This window comes from Euwallacea similis, chromosome 2 (genome assembly GCF_039881205.1).
Source record: "Euwallacea similis isolate ESF13 chromosome 2, ESF131.1, whole genome shotgun sequence".
NCBI lineage: Eukaryota > Metazoa > Arthropoda > Insecta > Coleoptera > Curculionidae > Euwallacea > Euwallacea similis.
Window position 1 is genome coordinate 7,406,419 of NC_089610.1, and position 26,562 is coordinate 7,432,980.

At 34.0% G+C, this 26,562-nt stretch overlaps 2 protein-coding genes, 2 long non-coding RNA genes and 1 pseudogene across 4 annotated transcripts; 3 read left to right on the forward strand and 2 right to left on the reverse strand.

Annotated features, from left to right (window-relative positions):
- The first annotated feature begins 234 nt into the window (after positions 1–234).
- Positions 235–4,670, forward strand: LOC136419154 (uncharacterized). Its single transcript, XM_066405332.1, has 10 exons — positions 235–355; positions 421–1,193; positions 1,245–1,729; positions 1,787–1,983; positions 2,040–2,327; positions 2,375–2,428; positions 2,482–2,662; positions 2,718–2,878; positions 2,925–3,124; positions 3,176–4,670. The coding sequence occupies exons 1-10, from the start codon at positions 335–337 to the stop codon at positions 4,653–4,655; spliced, it is 3,840 nt and encodes a 1,279-aa protein (XP_066261429.1). The 5' UTR covers positions 235–334; the 3' UTR covers positions 4,656–4,670.
- Positions 4,671–4,762: 92 nt separating this feature from the next.
- On the forward strand, positions 4,763–5,557 carry LOC136419161 (leucine-rich repeat-containing protein 51-like; annotated as a pseudogene).
- Positions 5,558–20,418: 14,861 nt separating this feature from the next.
- On the reverse strand, positions 20,419–21,380 carry LOC136417798 (uncharacterized). Its single transcript, XR_010752855.1, has 2 exons — positions 21,241–21,380; positions 20,419–20,790 (listed from the first exon to the last, which is right to left on the reverse strand). It is a non-coding gene; the product is annotated as an uncharacterized lncRNA (long non-coding RNA).
- Positions 20,491–21,333, forward strand: LOC136417805 (uncharacterized). The gene is made up of 3 exons (XR_010752856.1): positions 20,491–20,556; positions 21,030–21,145; positions 21,204–21,333. It is a non-coding gene; the product is annotated as an uncharacterized lncRNA (long non-coding RNA).
- Positions 21,381–22,934: 1,554 nt separating the features above from the next.
- LOC136417859 (uncharacterized) lies at positions 22,935–24,914 on the reverse strand. Its single transcript, XM_066403711.1, has 6 exons — positions 24,519–24,914; positions 24,344–24,461; positions 23,809–23,987; positions 23,534–23,754; positions 23,355–23,480; positions 22,935–23,302 (listed from the first exon to the last, which is right to left on the reverse strand). Exons 1-6 carry the CDS (start codon positions 24,706–24,708, stop codon positions 23,012–23,014), a joined length of 1,125 nt encoding a protein of 374 aa, XP_066259808.1. The 5' UTR covers positions 24,709–24,914; the 3' UTR covers positions 22,935–23,011.
- Between the last annotated feature and the right edge of the window lie 1,648 nt (positions 24,915–26,562).

Genomic DNA, 26,562 nt, shown 5'->3' on the forward strand with positions numbered 1-26,562 from the left:
CTGTGCTCGTCTGCAGAAAGCAAGATAAAAACATTCCACATGAGCACTGGAGAGAGACATTTTATCTCTGTCTTTCTGTAGCTAAACAAAAGATAAGAAATATTTGTAACAATCCACACGCTCTTTAATTTGGAGTTATTTTAAGTGAAAACACCTTATTAATATAATCATCTAAATACTAACCCCACTTTATATATACATTTTCTATAATTATTTTTATTACAATTTTACATGTTTTCTCACGCATATAGAAGCAAATTTACAATTTTTTTCTAGTAACGTAATTCACTATTAAATTTTACCTATAAATTTATCTCAGAATTATCCAGCAACAATGAACAAAAATTTCTACTTAGTAAGTAGATATCATATAAATAGTGTCATTCAATATAAATTCTGAGTATTTTTTTAAACTTATAGCATCCCGGAGACATTACTCAACGTACAAACTATTTGGCTCACATAATGCAACTGAATAAACAATTGTTACTTCCCTTGGAACTAACTTCATGTATTGCCTGCATATATCAGTGTTTAGAGGGTATTGGCGCCCTTGGGGAAAATACAAACATACCCCAATATCTAGAATCGATTGACAAAGATAAAAGCATTGTCATAAATAACTTTAAGATATTTATCTACAATCCTTGGCTCTCAAAACTAATTCTAATTTCTTCTCTAAACCATTGCAATCCTACCCAATTATCTGCAAAAAATTATTCTTTTGCAATAAACCAGGGAATGGCACTATTTCGTCCAGAACGCAAGGAATCTATTCACTTACTAAAGCTTGTAATAATTTTAATAAAACTCTTAGATTTTAATTTTGAAAAAAAATTTGCAATAAAGCTATTTAGATTTTCACAATTAGTAGCTTCCTCTCCATTGAAGGGCTTCAAGGAATATGCTGAAGAAATAGCAAAAAAAAGCATCTCAATTCCAGGAATGGAGAAAGTGTTCTTTTTACATTATTTGCCAGTTAAAGCCATAAACTCTCATTGTAATTTGAAATTTGAAACTTTAAATTTGAAAGCATTAATTGGAAAAATTGTTGAAATGTTTGGCAACAACGTTGAAAACCGAGAGGGTGGTTTACTGTACAAAGAGATGCTGAAGCAGAGTGACTTTGATTATTGGGCCACTAAAATTTGGCCTCCTTTTCAAGTTAGTTTTTGCAATATTGATGCTCAAGGGTAAGTGTTAGGTCCAATTTAAAAGCCATTGAAATTGAAACCAAATTCTAGAGAATTTTTCCAAAGCTTGCTCAAATACTGGATACCTCACACTATTCGAGCATATCAAGCAAAGGCATATACCTTTTTATATACTGAAAATGTTCCTAATATCCTTAAGGGTCATGTCTTGCTTGAAACCAGAAGGAGATTTTTCACAACCAAATACAATAGCCAAGATTGGCACTTAATTGAGCTTTTATCAAACTCTAAAGCCAACTATAGCCTGGCCTTGGAAATTATTGGAAGTTCCTTTAAAAGCTCAATGACAATCACTAAAAATGAGCTAGGATTTGTGAAGAAATATTTAGAAGAAAAAAGGCATGATTTATATGCCAAAGAAGCCAAAGCATTGCAAAGATTTTTGAGTCATGTTGTAACTGGGCAAAATGATGAATGTATTAAATTTGTGCAAGAATTGTTTTTGTTCAGTGTTTCCTTATTGAAGAGTAAAAGAAGGAGTTTAGGAGCTCAAATTTTGGCTGATCTATGTCTTGGTAAAGCAGCAATATATAAATTGTTGGTTTTCTTTGCTAATATTAGACTCTTTGCAGCTAATAAAGAAGTATTTGATAAGCAGTTAAAGAGCAATCATTTTCATTCTCTTATTGAGCAAGCTGTTGTAGAAATAAATGGTTCTGATTTAGCATTATCCAAATTAGCTGCTTTAGTTGTCGAAGCTCCTGTAACACTGACCAATGATTTCCTACTCACTTTTATTGAAGAATCATGTGCAGCCCTATCTATTCAGGTTGTAACACCTTTTAATATGAAAACACTCAGGGATATTAAAACTTCCTTTTATAGGCTTCAGATTCAGTAAGAAACATGGTGTTATGTGTAGCGTCAATCAATGCCAAGCAGTCTCAAGAGTTAAATGTAGCTCTTTTGGTTATTCTACACAGACAACTGCAGTTACAATTCGAAACAGAGTTGCACACGAAACAAATCTTTAAAAGCGCTCTTATATTGGTTGCTTTGATTCAAGTATCGAGAATAGTAAAAGAAAGGGATAATGAAGTTAACGCAAAGTGGATTTGTTCAGTTTGTTTTCCAGTCGTTGCTGGTTTATTAGTGGAGAAACTTGAAAATAAAGTATGTTTTGTATTGAAATAAGTGCTATTTCACAGTTTTTATTGTAGAACTCCGATATGCTGAAGGCAACATCTGATAAAATTTCTGAGACTCTATACAACGTAAGTTGACCGCTGAAATATTGAGTATTTACCAATACAAAAATGTCTTTTAGAACCTCTGTCAGTTTTTAATGGAAAATAAATCCGCATGGAGCATGGAGAACTATTCCTATGTGGTAGATGCAGTAGTGAAAGTAATAGAATGCTCTAGCATGAAAAGACCTACAATGATTAGTGCAGAATTATTAAGACATTTTGCTGTCATGATAGAAGAAAATACAAATTCCTCTTCAGGTAGGTAAAAAGTAAATTTGAGAATACTGCAGATGCATAATAAACTTATCTACAGAAATTATGCTACAAATATTAAATTTCAAAACAATGCTGCTCTTTAGCACCTTATCAAAATTGGACCAAATCACTCCCCTGCAAAGCCTAACTATTCGTAGGAATCCCGAAACTCGGCTAATAATTCATGCTCTTTGCTTGTCAGATTCCTCCCCAGAAAAGGTATTTTTTATTACTCAATTAATTCAAATAATATAGATTATTTCAGACGCTTTTGACTGCAACTTTGAAGCAGCTGCTTCGAATTTTGTCTGATAAAAGCAAATCCAACGCAACTGAAGCTGCAACTCTTCACTGCTTGGAGCTATTAATGTCCGATAACAGTTTATATGGATGGACTTTGCAGTTCGCTTTTGATGCGATTTTAATGTGCATAAAGCACTTTGAGAATCGCAATTGGAGCGTCCGGTAAGATTTTGGTTGTTTTTGGGTCTGAAGTGGGACTTTTGTCTTTTGTAGTAATGCGTGCATCCAGCTGGAAAAGGCCTTAATTGACAGATTCCTAGGAGTCCACACAAGTACCAGTAATCGTTCTAAATCAGTCCAAGACCTATTTCTTCTCTTTCCCCATCTCGCTCATATGTTTTATGAAGTATTAATTCAAGTTCCTTTGAAAGACTCTTCTTTGGTGGTTATGCAGTTTTTCATTGAGTCTCAGATAAGACCTCTACCGTTCCCATCGGAGATCATTGTGGTGACTCGAGAATCATTTTTAAGGGTGTTCACGACAATAATACTTGAGAGCCCAGATTTATACGGAATTTTTGCTGTAAGGGCTTATGTGTCCCTGTGTCTACAGAATGAAATTTCACAGGTCATTAGTCATGTAATTGATTTCATCACACAGAACTTTGGGCTTATTCGGAAGAAGTGTACTTTAAGGAATTTTGTGTTGTTATTGAAGGAATTAAGTCGAAATTTCAAGTATAATTTCGAAGGTTTAGCAGAGTTTTTAAGCGCCTGTAGCAACTTAGAGCAATTTGATTTGATGCTGTTGAAAGTTATATCTAGGAAAAACAGTTTAATTGCCCTGCAAGGGCTGCAGTCACATTTGACCAGCAACTATAGGCACAGATTGTGGCTGAACAACTACATTCCCATATTAATGGAAGACCATTTGCCTTCAGTTATAAAATTATTGGGAAATTATGTTATTCCTGAGTGTTTGCAAGTGAAAATTTTGTGCGTGCTTCTTGACAAACTTAATGTTGTAGGAAGAGATGAAGTTTTGTTCTCATTATTTGAGAATTTGCTCCACAGTGAGCCAAAAAGTAACTATTTATGGATGTGCTATTTTCAAGTTTCTTTACTCATATTTGAGAGACTTAAAATTGTGCCTAAAATGAAGTTACTGATGCCTAAAGTTGAGCATAAAAACATTCACGAAACCTGCCTTTACTATCTAATTCTATCCACTAATCCTGTCCACTCTGCTAAGAATCAAAATTTAGCAAAATCTACTTTGAGGCAGTTTCAATCACTTCTCAATGATGACATAAGCGAGGACATTTCCCGGACTTTACAGTATGTTTACTCGAACTGCCTTCAATGCCACTGTATCAACAGACAAATCCTAACATTGTCCTTCAAACTCTTAATCGACCACGGACACTGGCATTTCATAAAGTTTATCACGGGATCCTCAATATCCAACCCTGTACGAGCTTTGAAAGATGTTTTGAAATACAGATTTTTAAAGGGATTCTTAGGTGGCGATTGGGCAGCTTTTCAGTTTGTGTGTGATGTTTATAAAATGAGCAACATTGAGCGTAAATTAGAAGTAAGGAGTATGAGAACTTTTTATGAAGCTGAAGAGGAAGTTTATGTGAATTTAGACTGGATTGTGAGGACTGTAATGGGGTTCTTGAAAGAGTTTTGTGAAGGGAGAAAGTTGAATTATTGTGAGTTAAAGAAGAAAAATACATGTGTGTTAAAATAAAAAAACTAATTATTATATATATAAATTTATTTAATTATTATATATAAAATTAATCGATATTATTTCTCCGCCAACAATGCTTCACCTGATTTCCCAGGTAAATTACAATGATTTACATATCTATCTTAATTACCTTGAAGCAAATTTTATTTCTCAAAATCCCAGAGCAAGTCATGGCCATTTCTTATGAGCAGCTCGAGAAGCTGCAATCCTCCAAATCTGCAGATGTTTCCTTCAGAGAACTGCCAGCTATTAAAGGTATCCATGGTAGCATCCATCAACGTATGTTTTTTTAACATCCCCAGTTGCCCTTGTAGAGTATGAGCTCAAGTAAAACCTTCTTTTATTGACAGTTTTTCTTTATAGTAATGGGCCTGAAAAGGGTGAGATACACCCCAATTGGAAAAGTATTTGGCTGAGGCTCTGAGAAGAGCTTTCTTACCTGATCTTAATGGCTAAACAAGTCGAGGAGCTCAAGAAATCTTCATGAACTAATCAGTGCTAACGTTGAGACCTCCTATTAGATTAGCTGGATTGATTTCTCCTTTAATTATACTACGGAGATTGGAAGGTGCTTTTTAATACCTGTTATTGTTGATCCGTACTTAGAGTCTCCATAAGTTTTCTAGCCTGAAAATCCTCTGCTTTCACGACAATTGCTTCGATGACCTAATCGAGCTCTACAAACTAAAATCTGAGGTAGTTGTGCAGCGTCATCTTTTATGGACATCCAGTAGCTAATTATCCTAGATATAGAAATTATGTCGTTCCCGCCCTGTCTCAGGTACATAGATGGTAAATGTAAGGCGATTCGTGTATACAAATAAGGGTTTTGTTTTAGCCCTATGGTGAAGACCGAAAAGCTGCTCGCAATATTCCCAGGGGTGATTTAAAAGTTCTAAGAGGATATGAGAAATAAGTCGCAAGTACCAACGTAGTGGGTAAAGTTTTGCATTATTTTACCTTGTATTTAATAATTTCTATACACGCAAACTAGTGGTCTTTGAATGGTTTGAGTAATTAAGAGAGTTGAATTTGTCCAGGAATTATCATTTAATTAAAATGATAGATTTTATGTATATCTGATTGTTCGTGCTAACAGTGTTTGTCGCCGCACAGTGAAAGGAAATGTCAAAATCTCAGGACAAAAAGAAAAATTCTCTGACTTTTTTTGTGGATTTTATATATTCGTTAACTATTGACAACAAAGAAACTATTAAATACAAATGTGACTAAAAACTAACTATTGATAAATAACTATTTCTTTAAAATATAGGGTAATTCAAATTCGCTGCTCACCATTGGGATCTTGAAAAGCATAAAAGATACAAGGTCACTTAAATTGAAGCAAAATTGCATATTTTCGAGCTTTGTTAAATGCCGGATAAAAATTTGGTAAATTTCTATTACTTCTGAAGATAATCGAAAAAAAACAAAGTTACCACAAATTACTTTTTTTCCAGTTATTTATAGAATTTAAAAAAAAATTCACTGCCTCACAAGCACGTTTTGCTCCTTTATAAGATGAAGTTAGTGATTGTTCCCAAATTCTGAAACGTTGTACTTAAAATCTGATGACGTCATCTTATAAAGAAGCAAAAGTGTTCATGAGGAAGTGAAATTCATTTTAAAAAATCTCTTCAAATAACTGAAAAAAGCCATTTGTGATAATTTCGGTTTTTTTCGATTATCTTCGGAAGTAATCAGAATGTTACAAATTTTAAAACGGCATTTAACAAGGCTCGAAAACGCATAACTTTGCCCCAATTTAAGCAACCTCATATCTTTTATGGTTTTCGAAACACCAATGTTGAGCAGCGAATTTGAATTACCTTGTATAACTAAGTTAAATCTGATACATTTGAAAATACATCGCCTTGACCACGTGCTTTCAAAACCCAAACAGCATGGTTTACAAATTTATATTATCTGTATGATGATCCTCGCTATTGTAGTACAAACCACCGTATCTATCATTCATGCTCCTTATATAATTTCCAATTCAATCTTACAATTAATTACATATTTCACTTCAAGGTGATAAATGTTCGACGACGTAAATTAATCCAAGTTTACCTTCTATAATTAGCACAATAATCAGAGTTACCTTACGGAGAGACTTAGTAAATTTCGAAATAGTATTCACTCAAAGTTAGTCTTTGATTTGCGTTTTGTTGAACATATCCGTCACCAATCCATCAGCTCCAATGCCTAAAACGTTGGGACAATCCATAATAAATTGGTTTTCGGGCTGTATCGCTTCTCGTTTAAACATCCGCCCTTTAAATTTAAACCCTGGTTTCGATTCGGCATTTTTCACAAGAGAACCGCCATTTTTTGTTGGTGAAACACCATCAACAACATCTTTTGTAGGCTCACGACTGGTTGGTGGTGCAGATCCTTTGCTGAACACTTTCTCGTCGGATTTGCCATTTACTATTGCTGAGGACACTTTATTATCACCATTAAATTCGCCCGTTTTATTACTTTTTATATCGTCCGATTCCATGTTTTCTTCCCTATTTTTAACTGTCGAGGAGACAATCGTGGAGGAGCCGTCAGTACTGATTATAACTACAGCGATATCTCTCGTTGATACAGAATTCTGTCGCCGAATGATAAGATTAGGTTAAGAATCGCATCATTACTTTTAATTTAGAAAACTTCCATAGCTAATCCATCAGCTCCAATACCGACAAGCCTAGGACAGTCTGTTATAAAATTATTTTCTGATTTTATTTTTGGTTTGGAGACTCCACTATCCAACCTATATCCATCACTATCGTCACTAGTGCTAGTACTTTCGCTGGGGCTTGGAGTAATTGATCTAGGTGCACTTTTAAGGATTCTATTCACTGATTTTTCACCGTCACACTGATCACCCTCGATATTGTTAGCACTTTGAGGACATTTTGCCTCTACAACTATAACTTCAGTGCACTTTATATCTTCTTTAGGACATCGGGAGCAGCTTTTTAACTTCTTTAGACAGTTCATTGCGGCTGTGGAGTATTCGTATTTACGTGACGAGAGCGTTTTGTGTAATATAACAGAAAGTTGCAATCCAGCAGAGTGTTTTTTCCGGTTATGGTAATTTGGTCGGTGAAACTTGTTGCAATCGCGATTAAATTTGCATTTTATCTCACACAAAAAAGAGAACGAAATGTTATCAATTTGAATAAATTTCAGTCTTAAAACGGCAAGTTTACGCGCTTTTTATGCGTATGCGCTGCGATGCAATGAAGATAAACCTGTGTGGCCTACCTGTAAACATGTTTTTTCGATACTCGTTTTAAGAAACACCATAGTTGAGTCTGTTGAATGACTAGGTTAATACTGAGCCACATGTTACTCACCATTGATGTTACAATAGAAAATGCTTTATCAATTAAATCTAAAGACACCTTGTGTTTCGCATTTGATTTATGCTTATTTTCGGTAAATCTAGTAGTACGAAAAAATCGTATATACATCGCGGTTGTAAAATATTTATGACCCTTTTTATCATGTGTAGATACACAATACAGGGTGTCCCCCATTAGCCGTTTCGGGAAAACTATGAATAGCAAGGTTACGAAAGTTTAATGGTTTGATAAGACTTTTAGGGCGACCTCATCTAAAATATTTTCAATGACGCCACACTTCCGGTTGTACCGGAAGTCGATACTTGTTTATTTAAAAGGGAACCCCCTATATATTATTACATTTTTGGATTTTATGTTCAATTTTAAAACAAGTTTATTAATACGTTGGCTTTCTTAGAATTAATAGTTTTCAAGATATATGCAGTTGAATATTGAATGTGACAGATGGAGATGTCTGCAGGATTGCAAGTTGTTTCAATTTTTAATACTCCTTTGAAATATTACAAAAACTTAAATGTTTCTACACTTTTGCTCGGTACTGTATTTTGAAAACTATTCATTCTAAGATAGCTAGTGTATTAACAAAATTGTATTAAAATTGAACATAAAATCCAAAAATGTAATAATATATAGGGCATTCCATTTTAAATAAGCAAGTAAGTATCGATTTCAGGTACAACCGGAAGTGGGACGTCATTGAAAATATTTTAGATTAGATCGCCCCAAAATTCTTACCAAACCACTAAATTTTCGTAATTTTACTATTCATAGTTTTCACAAAACATCTAACGGCAATTCCCGGTGGGACACCCTGTATAGGAAAGATTATTTCATTTTATCTCTTTTTACGTACAGTATCGGACAAAATTAGAGCAACTTTTAAAATTCTAATCTATTTTTAGATTATTTTCGCCAAAATAAATTCTTTTATTATTATTGTTAAATCTAAAGTGGTTTACCCTTTTTTACATGGAATACAAATGTTTAAATGAATTTTTAATACAAAAAAATAACAATAAATGGAATGCACTAAATTTGTTTGCGACAAAATAAGAGCAACTCGTTTTAGATTTTGTTCATTTTTCATTATTGTTCGATTTATCTTCGGAGTAATAGTTGCAAATATGCCTCGAGGTGTTCATTATTCCGTTGACCTTAAACAAAAAATTATTACAGCCTATCAAAGTGGTAAATCACAAAAAGTAATATCTGAAGTGTTTGGCATCAGAAAAGATGTGGTTTCAAAAACCATCAAACAATATAACCAGCGAGGAACGATAACAAACTTGAAACGTGGTGGTCGGAAAAGAAAAACTTCAAAAAAATTAGATCGCCGCCTTATAAGACTAAGTAAAAATAATCCTAAAATGTCCCCTCGCCAGCTAATATCAGAAGTAGGGGAGGAAAACCTGTCATTTCGGAAAGTACAACGTCGGTTAGTGGAAGGGGGTTTAAAAGGAAGAAGACCAGCCAAAAAACCCAAACTTTCAAAAAAAAATAGAGATGATAGGATGTTATTTGCAACATATCATAAAGATTGGACACCGCAACAATGGAAAAGAGTTCTGTTTTCAGATGAATCGAAGTTTTGCTTATATGGAAGTGATGGAGCTCAATGGGTACGTCGTCCAGATGGACAGAGGCTCAACCCAAAATACGTAAACACTACAATTAAACATGGAGGGGGGAACGTTATGGTTTGGGGTTGCTTCTCCGCTATTGGGACTGGTCCAATTTATAAAATTACGGGCAAAATGGATAGATTCGTCTACCAAAACATTTTGAAAAATATTATGTTGCCTTATGCCGAATGGGAACTACCATTAAAATTTATTTTCCAACACGACAGCGATCCGAAACACACGGCTAAAATCATTAAGGCTTGGTTTGCGCAAAATAAAATAGAAACAATGAAGTGGCCAGCCCAGTCACCAGACCTTAATCCTATTGAGAACCTGTGGGAGATTGTAGACAACAAAATTCGAGAAAAAAATATATCGAATTAAGATTTATTATTTCAAGAAATTGAAAAAGCTTGGAAGTCTATTGATCCACATATAATAACCAATCTTATTTCTTCTATGCCCAGAAGATGTGAAGAAGTCATTCAGAATAAAGGGTACTGGACTAAATATTAATTTAAAGCCGTTTTGTGATAATTTAAAAGCGTATTATTGTAAATAATTATTCAGTTGCTTTAATTTTGTCGTGGTTTAATTTAAAGAATGTATGTTTATTTTGATTTTTTCCTTAAGGATTGTTATTAACTTTTGATTTATATGTATCAGTTCTAAAATACCTTTCATATTACATTTATAATTAAAAATCTGATTTTCAGAAAACATATTTTTAATTAAGACCAATTTTACAGAGTTGCTCTAATTTTGTCCGATACTGTATATCAATAAATAAAAACTCATTTCCTGTTAATTTCAAGTTCCTCTATAGACCTACTTGAAAAGTAGCGGATATAGATTACTAGAAATGTTTGTACAAATATGCAGTAGTAGCTGCTATTGACACCATCGTTGGAACAATGAGAAATGAGTAAAAGGTGATAAATAAGCAGAAATTTTAACTTCACGTATCAAAGTTCGAAAGCATTTCTGGTGATTATTATCGCATAGTCACTGAATTTAATGTTACAGCATTAGAAAATGTTATAAGTTTAGGTATGTGTTAATTGCTTAGTAATACATAAGCCTCAAACTTTAGTGTCTTCTAGTTTTTCCAGGGTTTCTTGAGAGAAAAGTAATTGTGCTATCTATATGTATCAAGTTTGTTTATTGAAGTTATTTATTGAAAGAAAAGAAACAACAATTCCTTGGCAATCTCAAAATTTAGTCCAAAAAAACTTGTAATAATGATCCCTTATTAATAGAAGCCAGAGTCGTACCTTGCTTCACTCTTCAAGAAAACAACAAAATTGTATAGAAAATACAAGTTCTAAATGTAAAAAATTATTATAAATTTTGCGAAACCTTGACCATGACTATGTTAACAACCTCAAATTTGGTTCAAAGAACTTAATCATCATCTTTGATTCAACAAAATCCAGCAGCGTACTATGGCTCAATTTGCAAGAAAACGATTGCATAGAAAGCTTTTCTCATTTTCTTGATAATGTCCTAAACAGAAATTCATCTATTTATACTTATTAAACCACTAAATATGTTGACGTAATAAAATGTGAGAAGTGTGAGTTATTTCGATCGCTTAACCTTCGAAACTCTATTACCTTCTCATTTCCTGAATCAAAATTTAACATCAGGTAATGTTATGCAAGCTAATGTTATGCAAACTGCTCCAGCTTAAAGTCTTAAATTTCGCTAACTGAATAATCGGAAACAATGCTAATGTCTCAAGAAATATCACACTTTTACTGATAATATCAGCATCACAATCTATGATTTAACTGGCTGACTCATTCGTATTAGGTATCTCCTCAGCTTACATAGTAAATTGCAAATTATGACTCAATATTTAATATTGCCTAAAACAGACCGGTTTTAAATGACAACATTAATATAAACATATGTATACTTGTTTAGTATCACCTCCATGCACTGGGTGGAATTATTTAGCTGGAAACACATGCCAGAGACCCGGTCAATCAAGTACTTGTTGAGACATTTCCACAGATGGTTTATAACCTCATCACAATGACGCGCGATATTAAAAACACCGAAACTTGTGCCTACAGCTTTTATCTTACTTATCAAAGCACATTTTCCAGGAAATTATTACAGACCGATTCGCTATATAAAAGCGATTGATTCGTGATAAAGCAGTCATTTCAAAACCAGTTACAGTTGCAAACGCACCCGAAAATGTGGAATATAGTCATAGTGATAGTGCGCTTGGTTTGATCGCCGTACAGTCAATATGTCCAACAGTGACCACGCCCGAAATAGTGCAATTTGTGACGAAGAGTGTCGAAACACCTTGAGAACCCAAAGTGTTCCCAAGGAATCTATTCGAGAAAAGATTTTTTACTTAATCAAAAAGAAGTACCGGAAATTGCCCAGAAGGTGAATTGTTGCAGAATGGTGATCGATGTTCCAGACTCTTTGTTTATCGACGTTGACGGCTCTTTATTGTACCTTTTTTAATAAAAATGTTCGTGTAAAAAAGGACACATTTTTTGTTTGAAACAATTAACAAAATGGACTTGGTGGACGTGCCAGAGGGTTGGGGTATCGGGCCAGATGGTTCGATTCTGATAATCTTCAGCTGAATAGAAGAATTCAATGCCTGAGAAGGTTCATTTGAGGATATTTTGCTGCCTTCCTACTTGATGATGGGGGCAAAAAAGCAGCTACAAGAGATTGCATCATGTTGAACCATCTATTTGAAGAATAAGCAGGTTCTAACTTACTGCGACTTATCGTCATAAGATAGTTATTAGGAATTCAAGAAAAGCATCATTTTGTATGTTTTATTGTTGTTGTAACTATTATTTTATTAATGTTTAGTTGTATAAACATATGTATGTTACAATAAACAAGTGTGCTTGTAATAACCGAACATACGTGTTTCTTTTCCCTTGATTTAAGGCGTAATAACAACAGTAAGTACTCCAAAGGGATTTATTATTATAATAAATTGTCTGGTGACTAATGATTTTTAACTCACTACTAAAACATGTGAGAGTATTTTATAACCGTTTTCAATTGAAATCATACTCAAGATTTATCTTACGATGATTGTCTATGAAGCATAGTTTAATAATGCAACGTAGGTTCTCCTATTTAATTAACTCGCAAATTGAGAAATTTACAATTTTTAGCAAAAATTGCATATCATGCAAATTTCAATGTGATAATGGAAAAAATTACGCAGAGATTAACGTAATAACTTTTATTTTTATGTTTGATACATTTTCAGGTCGCCTTACTCACTTTCTAAATTTAGGAATTTCCCTGCTATTCATGGGAAATAACCTATAAAAGGATTTTTTATTTGCAATGTAACATTTACGCAATTTTTGCCTTCAATATTCTGGTATTCATTTTACGCATTTCCCAAGTTTAGTAATGCAATTATGCTACTACCTCTCACCTAAGTTTATTTCACTCTTCAGGGTTTATGAGATCTCCGCTTATTTGTTTCGTTCATTCAGTCTACGACTGATGAACCCAAAGCGGCAGGTTATCAGCAATAATCATTAGTACGCATAGTATGCAGTTCTCTGTCTTCTTTAAGCACGTTCACTATACTCAAATGTAAAGCAAATTTACCCCAAACCATTCTCCACGTAACAGGTTAATTCCAGTTAACTCGACTTCGTTCATTAAATGGCAAGTATTTACTATTATTTTATTTATTTCCCGTATATCAAATTTGGGTAATTTACTTGTAATAAATGTATTAGAAACATGTAATTTTTTTAACCGTATTTATATCAGTAATCGTAAGTATCCTGCAGAGCAAAGACAAGCTGTGGTTGGTCAGTAACACTGATTGCCCCTCCCCGACTTATAAAAAATCACTCAGCTTGCTCAGGTACATCTCGATTTTTATGGAACGGAAGATTTCTTGCAAGAAATAGTTTAAATTTTGAAATCCTATACAAGATAATTGACGAAATTAATCAAAAAATGAGAATTGGTTTTGATAAGTGAGTCAGCGAATTGACTCTTTGCCCAGCTTGGTTTCAATTCATTCCCTATCTGTATTAATCAATTGCAACCAGCAGAATGAGCCGAAACAAATTTATTTGCAAATTTCGATTTTGTATTTTTCTGTCTGCCATTCCCGGATGGACGTAAGTAGATAACTTCTCGACTTTTTTAAAGTGGCATTTTGTGGCATTGTAATTTCTTCATATTTTCTTAGCTTTTTTATTAGCACATTGTGCTAAAAATGCTAAGAGAGCGATCCACAAACAGATGATAACTTGATTTTTGCCTTGTCAAGTTGAAATAATTGAGAGAATAGTTCAAAACTTACCGGGTTTGGCATCAGGTACTTTGTTGTGTTAAAACCTGTCTTCTTGCATCCAAGTCAATGTGGCAACCGCGCCATCTTCTGTCGAGCGTTATTTTTGTTTATGTATGACGTCAAACTCTCTTTTTTAAGGATACAACTGAAACCTCTTATGTCGTGTGGCGGCATGTTGCCGGCCGGTTTTATCACGTTTTTGCTTGTATTTATCCATATAGTTTAGAACGTAAATAATTAATTTTTTCCAATAAGCCTTAGCTATAGTTAAGAAGGTTACTGGTTACTTTTCCAGGATGCAGTGTGCGATCTCAGAGTGATCCAAATGTAATTATCCAGTCCATAACTATCTTGGCGGCCATTTTACAGAATGGCCTCACTTTGGCTCTGCGAGAAGGGTCATACCCGCTCCTGGTCGCATCCAAATGGAAGCCCCATGTATTTGCGGGTCCTCTCAACTAGATCATCATCTCAACACTCCAAGACTTCAAATTTTACCGGTTATCTAGTACTTTTTATACTCATACTCTCCGGTAAGTCGACAAATAAAAACTTTATGGCATGAGCACTTGCCTTGAATATATAGAAAAAACGGACATGTCACTAATGACAATTGTGGCTGATAAAACTATTGAAATTAGAAGCTGCGCATCATAGCCCTTGATATCTATTACGCCTATGGTGATTTGTCAGGAAAGCTTTAGGAACATGTCGGGCATCTTTGGATAGTTAATTCATTTCAGGAAATATTTGTGCATTTTATAGTAATGCATTAAATCATTCACTATGCAGAACTCGCGGCTTTCCATGGCCCAAAGCCATTATGGTAAGTGTAACAGGAAACGGCGAAAATGGAGTCGAAGTCGAATTTCGATCATTTATCTTGAAACTTTTACAGAAGTTTGTAATCTCCGATGCATTGCGATAATCTCACATTTGGTAAGTAAAATTTGGAATTATTGTCTCTAATTGATCTAAACCAGAGGCATATCTTGCTTTAGTTTTAACAACGTTCCCCAAAATCCTAAAAAATTTCGCTCTCCAAATACTGATACAATCGCCATTTTGCCTGCCCTTGCCATAATGGGATGAATCTGTGTGTATAGAACAAAACTTATCAGGGCTTTTTTTCTATTGTTATTAGAATCTCCCATTTCTATATACGCTCATGTCTACCGTATATGATTAAATTGATAACCTCTTTGGCGCATTTTAAAATTTATTTCATTTCGCAAAATCATCCATCGTCCATATTAGATAAACCCAGCTGGGAAGTGGCAATTACCTTAAAAAGTCGGTGGTTTCCTTCGGTTTCTGATCGCGTTTATTAATGGCGATGATTAAATCAATTCCTGTGAACCCTAATGTTTAATTTTTTGTCGATGAGACGAAATTCAATCGATAGATAATCACAGTTATTAAAAGATTAGTAAGTCTTGCTGAAACATGCCTAGTTGTAACATTGAAACAATGATAAAATCGAAGATAACGCGGGGAAACCACCATTTGTGATCATTTGTATAATAATCATATTGATGATACACATGATTATGTTGTTCGTTTAATTTCCTTTAAGATTTGCTAATAATTTAATTGATTAAAGCTTTAATATCCATCTTCAATACAAGTACTTCATGTAATAGTTCCATACAATCTGCGAATTTAAACGCTATCTATAACTTGTAATAACACGATTTTTCCCAGTAAAATCCTTCGTTTTATTAGTCAAAACCTGTTCAAAACTTATCTATAGGCACACACTGCAATAAGTTAATTACCCTCAATAATACAACAATCACATTAATAATACGTATCCAAAATCTTGGAATACGTTAGATAAACTGCTCTCTGTGTATGATAATGATGTCAGTTAATTGATATCGTCAGATTATAGTAATTATCATCATAAACCGATTATGAAATACATTACTGGCCCTCATATCTCTTTATTTGAGAAAAATATTGTTCTTATTTCATTACTTTTTTAGTTATTATTGTGCAATATGAGCAAATAATGAAAGCCAATGGTTAGTAAGGTTGTTATTATAAGCAGGGCTATTTGGACAAAAATTGGTTATAATGCAGCTTAATCATCCAAATCTAGAACTCATCTTTCATCATCCAAATTTCCAATTGGAATTGCAAACCTCTAAAATCAGTAATAATCTCGGTTACTTCATACTATTCAATGATACAATTTGGGAACAAATTTGAGGACACGTTTTTGCTGGAAAACGGTTGATTCTACTAATTTCAATAGCCTATTATGGAATTGGCAAATACGTCCTTTAGCAATAGAAGACGATTAAAAACATGACCTTGACAAAGTGTCTTCCAATATAGGTCTTAATATTTATTATTGTAATATAAAAGAACAGAGCCTTATTGTCATTTAGGATAAGTGAATGTGGACTTGCAATAATAAAATAAACCCCCATTTTTGTTTTTTTAAAAGTTTATTTTTATTTATATGTTATTTTTAGCCTGGAAATAACTTTTTTTAGGGCCTTCAATAATATCCTACTTAAAATGTTAAACACTTTCATATTCTAATGTTAAATGAATACTAAGCAATTTGTTACATATTTATAAAAAAAAAACTTAATGACCACAATTTGACCATAAAACGCTAAACTTTACGTACCTTATAGCTTATATTATAGCCTATTTTTTTAGAGCAGCATCAAGTGTATCTAGACTTCTCTGAAAGTACGTATCGACAACAAAACTGTACCTTCACGTAACTGACGTAGGAAAAATTTGGTTTTCTATTTGGTAAGGGAACATTATAGGTTCTCATCACCAAATTGTCAAGAATAAAACCACTAGTTACTCATTTTTTTATCCTAAATTTTTTTTAGATAGATCCCGTCGTAAAACATTTTAAGATTCTTAGATACATTGATGGCACCTTGATATTTAGAGCTTACTGGTCTTTGTGGAGCACATTCAGGATAAATCTTCCATTTAACAGTATTTCGTACTTTTGCAGGAGCGCACGCTGTAGTATCAGAGTCCATTTTAAATATGAGAAGGATAGCCTAAAATCAAGGACTTTTCTAGATTTATGGTGCAATAAAACCAAGTTGCCTCTTTTGGGTATTTGAAATCGAAAACTTCGTTCTATTTGGGTTAAATAAAAAGCATCTTACGTTTATTTATAATTTTTAACGCTCCCAATGAGCGGCTATGTAGTACTAGACTCTTGGCGACACATGCTTCTTGTAATAAGGAATTTATATGTTATCTAAATCCAGGTCTAAAAAGTACCCTTATACAACAAACTCATAATGCTGCTTTGAGAGGTATAAATCATACAAAATTTTGCAATTGACGTATTGCAAATCTTTATAAATTGTCGTGCTTAGAAATTAAAAGGTGTGTATAGATATTTGATGCAGAGTAACGTTAGTTGACCCAAACCGATAGGTAAAGTTGCTACAGAGGTAAGTACACCTATAAAAAGTCCTACTAAAGAGATTAGAACGCTGAAAGTTAAATTTTGTATACTTTAAACTTTAACTTAATTTTTTTAGAAAAAAGGTATTTGTCTAGAGTCGTCGTCCTTATATGCTGTTGCTTATATGCTTATATGTCTGCATAAGCGGTGGACCAATATCCAACCAGATATACACAAAGATCTTGTTTTAAAATTTGTTAGGTTCAAAATTAATGAGAATTTAAAGAAAATGGAACGAGATTTCCTGGAAATTTCGTTTTCAAAAAAGTTCATCATGTGGTTGGTGCTCGCACAATACAATCTATCATACACTCAAATGTTTATGATTTTTTTAGATCATTTTATAAAACTATGTTTTTCTCAATAACGATAAGTTGTGATGCTTATTATATTTTGACGATTCCGATCCAATAATACCTTTTGATTACACAAGTATCATAGTCCAGGATTATAGCACGCAGCAGCATGTATAAAACATTCTTTATGATGCATATATAATTGCTACGGTAGCAATGTTAGAAATTTCAATAAGTCCAAGAATGTTGACAGATCCAATTCAATGTCTGTGGACTAAAATAGGCTAATAGCACATCATTTGGTTGTAATATTGATGCGTTATAAAAAATATTAAATAATTGTGTTGAAAAGCCTTTAATGCCCTTGCGACATGTCGACGCACGTATATGTATGTTACGTCAAGATTAACATACAGATTGTTGCCGAGTGGAATTTGGCGCAATATCGGTTTGTAAACAGTTTCTATTTTCTATACAATGGTGATAATAAAAGTGCGAACTGAAGGCAAATATTGCCTGCAGTTTCACATATAATTGAGAGATCTACAAATCTATATTGATCTCCATATCCTTGAGCTATATGCATTTGCCAGCAAGAGACGAAAGGAGTTAACCAATACTGTTTTCTGGTTTCCTCGTTTCTATAAAAATTACCTGCATCATTAAACTTATGTAGGTAAATGCACCAAATATATCTTAATCCACCAGATATTCCATCACTTTATTATTATTTCCCTATGTTAATCTGTTTTATTAAAAATTTTCCTGGATTTCCCCATCAGCATGACGTTTCTCAATGGGCACATCCGCAATCCCCCTTTTCACCAACTTCTTTGTCTGTTCTTCATTTTGTGAGCCGAACGTGTCTACAGCGGTAGATTGAGTTTGTGCAGACTCACGTTGCGTTTGACGAGGGTAAAGAATTAGAATCCATTTTGTCTATTAGATAGTAATAGTTAAATTCAAGGGTTGTTGAATTAGAAAGTTACTTACATGTTAGTGTTTTTTGTCCAGACCGCTTGAAGTGAATGACAAACACTGAAACCTGCAACTGTATTAGTCCCAAATTGGTGGTTCACTCATTTTTGCATTGCTTATCTTGTTATCTAAAGCCGGCTGGAGTTTGAGAGCTATCATGTTAAACACAAAATAAGATTAATCTTTTTATACCTATTTTTTGGCTTTCAACGATAGAAACGTAGCCAATATGTGAAATGCAGGTTACCCACTATACACGTTCTTTATGGAAGACATATATGCCAAAGGTCATTTCGGATATATTGATTAAGTTTACCCAGGATATTTTCTGAGTTTTAAATTTACGTTATATATGTATCTTTTGCTAAAAAATAAATTTTTATGAGTTAACTATAATAACAAATTAAGCCTCAACGTCATTAAGAAGAACATTCCCCACGCTACGAATAATATAAGTAATTACTCTATAACTTATATTTAAATTCTTTAATAATCATCGTCCTTATTTTCATATTCATTGAAATCTATCATTTCTAACCCATTAGAGCTGACATTTAGGTTCATCGGCACGTTAACAAAACCCCAGTTCTTAGGTGTATCTACTGGTCTTGAGTTATTCGGCTTTGAGCATAATCTGCAAGAGGAGGAAGCTAAGAGTCCATACCAGGAACATGAGGGGGTGTGTCTAAAAGCTATCAAGAAATGAAGAAAATATTTGAAACAGGATCTAGACCAAGATTTTTAACCTTTTAGGGCAATTGCAGATTGAACTGTTGTATCTGTAGTGTCTATTCGAGCAGCTAACGCGTAAAGTAACAATCAAGGGGATATTGCCTATACTTTCAAGAATTCCCCTTTCAATATAATTTCTATGTTATCAAATATCTAACACTTTAAATTAACAGATGCGCATATAAACATTGCGAATTAAGTACAAAATGCAATAATCGTATAGAAGCTGAAATAAAGTCCATCATTAATGCATTGTCATATAATCTCAGCTTCATATTACTATATATTTATTACATTATTATTATATATTGTATGTATACGATGAGTCTCGTTTAAGTCTGTTCATTTATGTTACAAGAAACGTACATTTTTTTAAATTAAATGCCACATGCGTTATTATTGAAGAATGGGTGTAAAAGGTCGATAGTCAGAGGCGTTACGCTCGGCTGCTGAGAATAATGAAAGAGAATCGTATTAACATGCCCAATAATACTGGTATCTATCACCTAATTTTTCAAACTCGTGGCAGTATTGGCGACGAGATAAGGAGGTAATTTACTAATGTACTATTCTGATTTTATCGCTTCTATGCGAATTATCTTGCTGACGAAGTTACCAGGAGTTCGAAAAACCAGGCCTAAACTTTAAATGATGAAATCAGAACTGAGTGTTTTTAGTGAATTCGTTATTTCCATGCAAAATTAGTTCGTTGCTAGATTTATCAGGATATTGATGTAGTGGCCCCAAAAATATAAAAAACGTCTATGAGAATATTATGGCTCGTAGATGAGGCAGATCTATATAAGGTCATTCGGGTTTTAGTTAATCATTAAAGCGATATGTTTTTTTTGACAATATGGCGAAGCTCATTCCCCGTTGTGTATAACACAATAATTAGTTTTAGCAATCTTTGGTAATAACGCTAATCCTCATCTGCTAATGTTGCTACATACAGTTCCATTTATTTACAATAAAGCTACAACCACGTCTGATTTTAACTGCTTTATAATAAATATTGAAATGTAGAATTACATTAACTGAACGGTGATTACATCTCTGTACTTACTGATGCGGAAATGTTCCAATTTGAGCTATACATATTGTGAACAAGTACTCACACTTATATTGTAAGTACCTACATAACTATGCAAACAGCTGTCGATTAAAATATTTCATCAACGCTCCCATTAGGACCGACATTGTCTTGCGGAGGCACGTCCGTGATGTGTCGTTTTGACCTGGTCTTTGGCTCGCCTCCTGAGGAACCGGTGCTTGAATCTGAAACGCCTGATGACGATCCGTTTTGGGTGTCAGGGTTGCACTCTTCTACTGGAGAATCCATATTGTTAGTCGATTTGATTCTGAAAGTGATAAAATAAAAATATATTAGTTTTGTTATGGTCACTTTATACTATATATCAACTTTTGGCTTTGAGCCAAGTTGGTTAAGATGTAAGTGCAGAAAGCTGAAATCTTACTTCAGCTCTTGCCTGCCTTGCCTGCACCAACTAAGTTTTAACCACATCCTTCCCGGAATATATTAATTCCACTTTTATTTATTTATTGAAAAATATGTTCCAGGTACCATTATTTGTTTTAGAACCTCCAAATGAGTTTTTTTGTCGACTTTTGATTCGAGCTAAGAATATAATGTTTATAATAGTTTTCCATTAAGGGCTTTTATAGGAAAATGGCTCAAGGCAATATAACTAATAGGTAAGTGGGTTTTAATCCATTGTGACTATTGATTTTAGTAGGAATTATAATATTGCAGTTTCACGATAATTTTGGGAAAACCTATACGAACTTACCAGTGAACTGCTCTCCAACACAAGCTAATACACAGTAACAATATTGAGGTTTGAACGAGAGCCTTAGGTTATTCACAAAGGGCTTTAGGGGGTAAATGGCTCTACAGGTATAAATCGGTATATCGATTGATGAAATTGGGTCTATTGCACTTGACCTCCATTAGACCATACCATGCTACAGTCTTATTTTTAATACGTTGTATCTGTTCAAAGGTAGTTTTCTATGCATAAACGCTTAGATAAGATTAGACAAGTAGAATAGTATTATCCCTAGATTATATGATTTGCAGGTACCCATGTTTAATGCGTTTATCCATCCAATGCGATTATTTTGAGTTCCACCACTGCCTTTTTAAAATAGTTTTGTTACTAACCGAGATTTTTATAGTTGCACTATGTATAGTAAAAAATGCTTTTAGCCGAAGGTGTGCTATATTTGAACAGATAAATTCTCTGGTATGATATGTAAGTACATTTTCACTTACGTAAGCGGATTTTTATGCCAATCTGTTGATAATTTGTATTATTTAGTGAATTGTGAATTTGGTCAATTAGTGAATCCTCGAATTGCTGTAGTTATTTGTAATTGCTTTAAGGGTGTGCCGTGCAACAACTGAAATTCCTGGTATAATCCGGATTTCCTCTTAACTATATCAACGTTCAACAGCAACAATATCGTTCAATTTTTTACCGATCTTCAACCAACGGAATTCAAAAATGATATCTACGTGTATGTTTGGTTGCCTACACGAATTCACTTTTCATCTTAAACCACAATACTTACAAGGATGAATACGATCTAAATCATGCGCCTGGCTTTTGTAAATATTTACATGTAATGTTCATAATCTGCAGGTGCAGCTTTTGCGAAAAACAATGAAAACTAAAACGATTATTACATCGCTCTAAAAATACACCGGATGTTATAGAATCGCACCCTTAAGTGCTTTAACTCTTATCGGATAATTCGTGTATAATAAGAAATATGCTATTAAAAATATTGTTAAATATTGAGTCTGGTTCTTTGAAAATAAGCTATTAGAATTCTTCTCCTATCGATTTAATGACCATTCCTCGTAAGCTGCGGGTGCAAATGGCGTTGATGTCATGCAGTGGACAGAAATCTCTTTTTTTCGGATCAAATCATAGTGAGCACTAATTTTAACCTCAAGATAAAAAAGAAAAATAAAATAACATCCGATACTCGTCCGTTAGGCATTATTACAGTACTTGTGGACATATTCCTGACTCTGCTTTTGACTCCTTCTTCCGTGAAAAATTCGTACTGTAATAAGTATTCTTCTGAATGTGTGACGTAAATAACCATTTCTCCCTTTTTTTTGATAAAAACCGTTAAATGCTAGAAAAGAAAGACAAGGAACCACAAATTTGTTTTAATTATGGTTGCCATGGTAACGAAAAAGTGTCAAACAAAATGTTATCGATGATTTTACGGTTTAAGATGCGTCGTCTTCCGGTGTTTCGGATTAAAATTATTTCTAATTTATTATGAATACTTGTTATCTTCTGGAATCCAGGTTACTGAATATTCATGGATAAATTTCGTTCATTTTAGGGACACAAAGTCGAACCAGTTTTAGGTTACTAGAAAATCAACATTGAAGGCGTTTCCAATCTTTCTTAATGTTTCTAATCGTTTCGTTCAAAAACTCAAGGACTCATTCACGTTTACTGAGACAACTTTATTTCAGTATTACCAAGTACAAAAACATAACTTAAAACCAATGACAACTTCTGCAAAAATCCAAATCTATCGAATGGTCCAGTAATCCGAAAAGCTGTTCCTCGCCGATTTGGCCTGGTCTGTCTCCGAGGCACTCACATCCCGACGTTTCATCACCACCTTCTTCAGAATATCCCCCACTCCGCTATTCAATATGGCGTCAATGCAGCTAGTGCTAGACGATTGCTTGGTAGGCTTCAGCATCTGCTTTTGATGTAGCTGCAACGTTTGGTGGTCCACACAGGAGATTGAGCGCTCTCGGTTTAACATTGCTGACGATGTTTTTGGCGGGGGTGGTGCATCATCTCCTACTGAAGCCTGTAGAGACAATTTTAAAGTTTTAGTTGTGTGTTAAACTTGTGTAAGTTACCATTAAAGGGCAAGAAATTTGCTGGGAATAATAGGACTCGTTGGACCCTTCGTCAGGCTCGCTGCGTTTCATGGCGTTTTGCAGGATTTCTGATATTCTTTGAGAGCATTTCAAGGTTTCTTGAACCTAGATTACATCTCTGTGAACTCGACTAGGATACTGTTAATACGAATTACAACCTCATCCATTGTAAGCATTACATACTCCATGGAATTCTTTTCAGTTACATCCCTTTGGGAGCTCGTAAGGCTCTTAGGGTCCTCTTCCTGATCATCCACAGTTTTTTCGAACAGACCATCAGAACTAAAAGTTTGCTCAGTGGATAAATGACGCAAACGAGCGTTGCTGTAGTTCAACCAGAAATTGTTCCATTCTCCCACTTTATTGTCCACGTCTTGAACTAAGACAGACACAATGTGATTGGTGTATTATATTGACGATAAATAGTTCTTGCCTGAGGTGTTGGGAACGACACTATCGAAATATTCGCTATTGACTCTTTCAATCCAACTGAGGTAGCTGGAGTTGGTATGAGAAACGCTATTGTCTTCAGATTCCAGGAGGTTCTTGAAGAAAATCGGGGGATCAGTTGTACTGTTGTGGCCAGTGGACGAATCCAGAGAAATGGCAGCTCTGGATTAAGGATTTTTAGGCAGGTAATAAAATAGCATCAACAGCTTTATCAGAGGAAGAAAGGCTAGTGCAGGTTGTCTACTGAAGCTAGGATGGCTCTTCACGATTACCTTCGATATATTTATTTCTGGTTATTGTCTGTGCTCCATGTTTCATGAACGAGACTTTTAATTTGCGTAAAACGTTTGTTGCATTAAATTGCAGTAAACACCAACTATTTTCGAAAAAAAGATTATTGCGAAATTTCTTTTTAATACCATGAAATTATCCTTCACCATATCATCAAGAATTTACAAATAACCTAACTTTTTCTCCTTATTTTTTATTTAAACCTATTTGTGCTAAATTATTTTTACCTGCTTCCTTTCCCAAACTCAGCGGCTAAATGCTTGATATTCCTTTTCTCTGTTATAGCAGCTAAACTGTGTCTATACTGCGGCTCCTTCCTGTTCTTTTCTGCCGGAAGCAAATCGTCTAAAATTGAATAATTTCACCTTGATAGTACAGCAATTTTCGAGGGACAAAATCCACCATCTTCAGTACTGCTAGTGGAAGTAACTCTATCTTCTCTAAACGGAACATTAGTAGTAGCTCTCCTCACCACAGTACCACTACGAATAAAGTTCGATTCTGAGGTATCTGGAACTTGCAAATCCACCACGTTCTCTTGGCTGGAAGAGCTGTTGTCTGAAGACTGAGAAGTACTACCATTATTTGACATTATCACTCTTTAATGGTGGTTAAAATGAAACAAAGTTGATGATTCACTATTGATTATAAAGGCGGGCGACACGTGAATTTACAGTGACGAATATATTTCACGTACGGATCTTAAGAGCGGCCCGCTTTTAGCACAGTCGGTTAGGCAATTGCCATGCCAACGATTAACTATACTTAAATGGAGATTCGAGTCTCGTCCTCCTGCTAAAATAATGGAATTACGAAATTAGCATTTTATTTTCGTAGATATAACATAGAGTAATAAGTTCATTAGTTCCAATGTTCTGGGATGGACGAGTCCCATTGGGCATTGAAGTAATTCTCAGCAATGGCTTTTCCTAGATTGTATGTCCTGGCAAAGTCTAATAGAAAAATTGAATCTCTGAGCGGCAGTATTCGGCTCGTTAACTTGAATTTAACCATGTTCGAAGACGAAAAACACGTATCTGTGTAACCCATGAGTTTTCCTGGGCTTCAAGCTTCCATACTCGACTAAAGTCTAACCGCTAGGCAAATTGCAACCCTTTATATTGACCACTAGCCAATGTGCAAAATCGAACAATTACACTTAATTCTATTATAACTATAATAGAGTTTATTAACCCAAAATTGGGATTTGGTCGAGTGAGAACATCCGGATCAACCATGCTCAAAGTGTGATATTTATTATACAGTACTGTTCTAAATTGTCCCCCCCTTGTTTATTGATAAGCAGATAGATAGATTTTAATTTTGTACCAATACCGAACATTCTTTGCTGATCTCCTGCTTAAATTGTCAGTGCATTAATAAACAAGCTTTTTATTTAATTATATTTTATTGAACAGAAATTTTGATAAATGAATAGAACGAGATTTTTTTTCAAATTTTATTGTTGACAAATAAAATTTTTTTCTAAAAAACTAATCGGCCAATTTAAAAAAATACCTTTTTTGTACACAGTTTTAAAATACCTTTCGAATGAGGTGTCACTCAACCCATGGTGCCATTTCAAAAATATGGTCCTTTTGGCCTAGCAGCGACACGGTAAATAATTTTTATGCAAAAACATTATCAAAAGATAGTCCTTTTTGTCCTATTTAAGGTCTCTTTTAGGATTTTGAAAAAATCATCCGTTAAACAATTAATAGAAGGGGGGGGGGGGACAATTTAGAACAGTACTGTACGTAATATTGTTGGTATACAAGAAAAAGTGACCAAGTTCATTATTCATACTTTTGAGTTATTCGCCTTTTAACATCCTATTCAGTGTATAAAATAAATCGTTTCAAAAGTAAAGTTTGAAGTCTATTTAACTTTTAACAGACGTACAAAAGAGTGCAAAATTATTTAAAAAATCGATCATTGGCACAATAATAGCGTTGGTATAGAGGAAAAGTGACCAAATAATGGACTTGGCCATTTTCTCCTGTACGTACATATATCGGCTTGCTATTTACGTTATTATATTTGAAATTATGATTCAACATAGAAATCTATTCAACAACAGCAACAAAGAAATTCAACATGCAACAAAAGCGACTAAACTTCAACATCATTTTCTTCTGCGCTCTTTTCGTTATGAGCCGATACAGGGTATTTGTCTCTTACAAAGCTGGTGGTATTCATTAGGGATGATTTCCGTCTTACACAATTTAATTAATTTCACCTTCTTGGATATTGGTAAAGGTTGCATGTAACGTTGTACTAAATCTTTTTTATTCACCACCCGAGTAGATCTACCCCAGACGTCTGCCCTAATGTCTAAAGTTTGAAATTCTTCAAAATAATTATAATTTAACGTTATTAAATTCGATTTTCCTTTGATGTATCTTAACTGCTTAATTTTGAATCAATTCAAATCATTTTAATCATT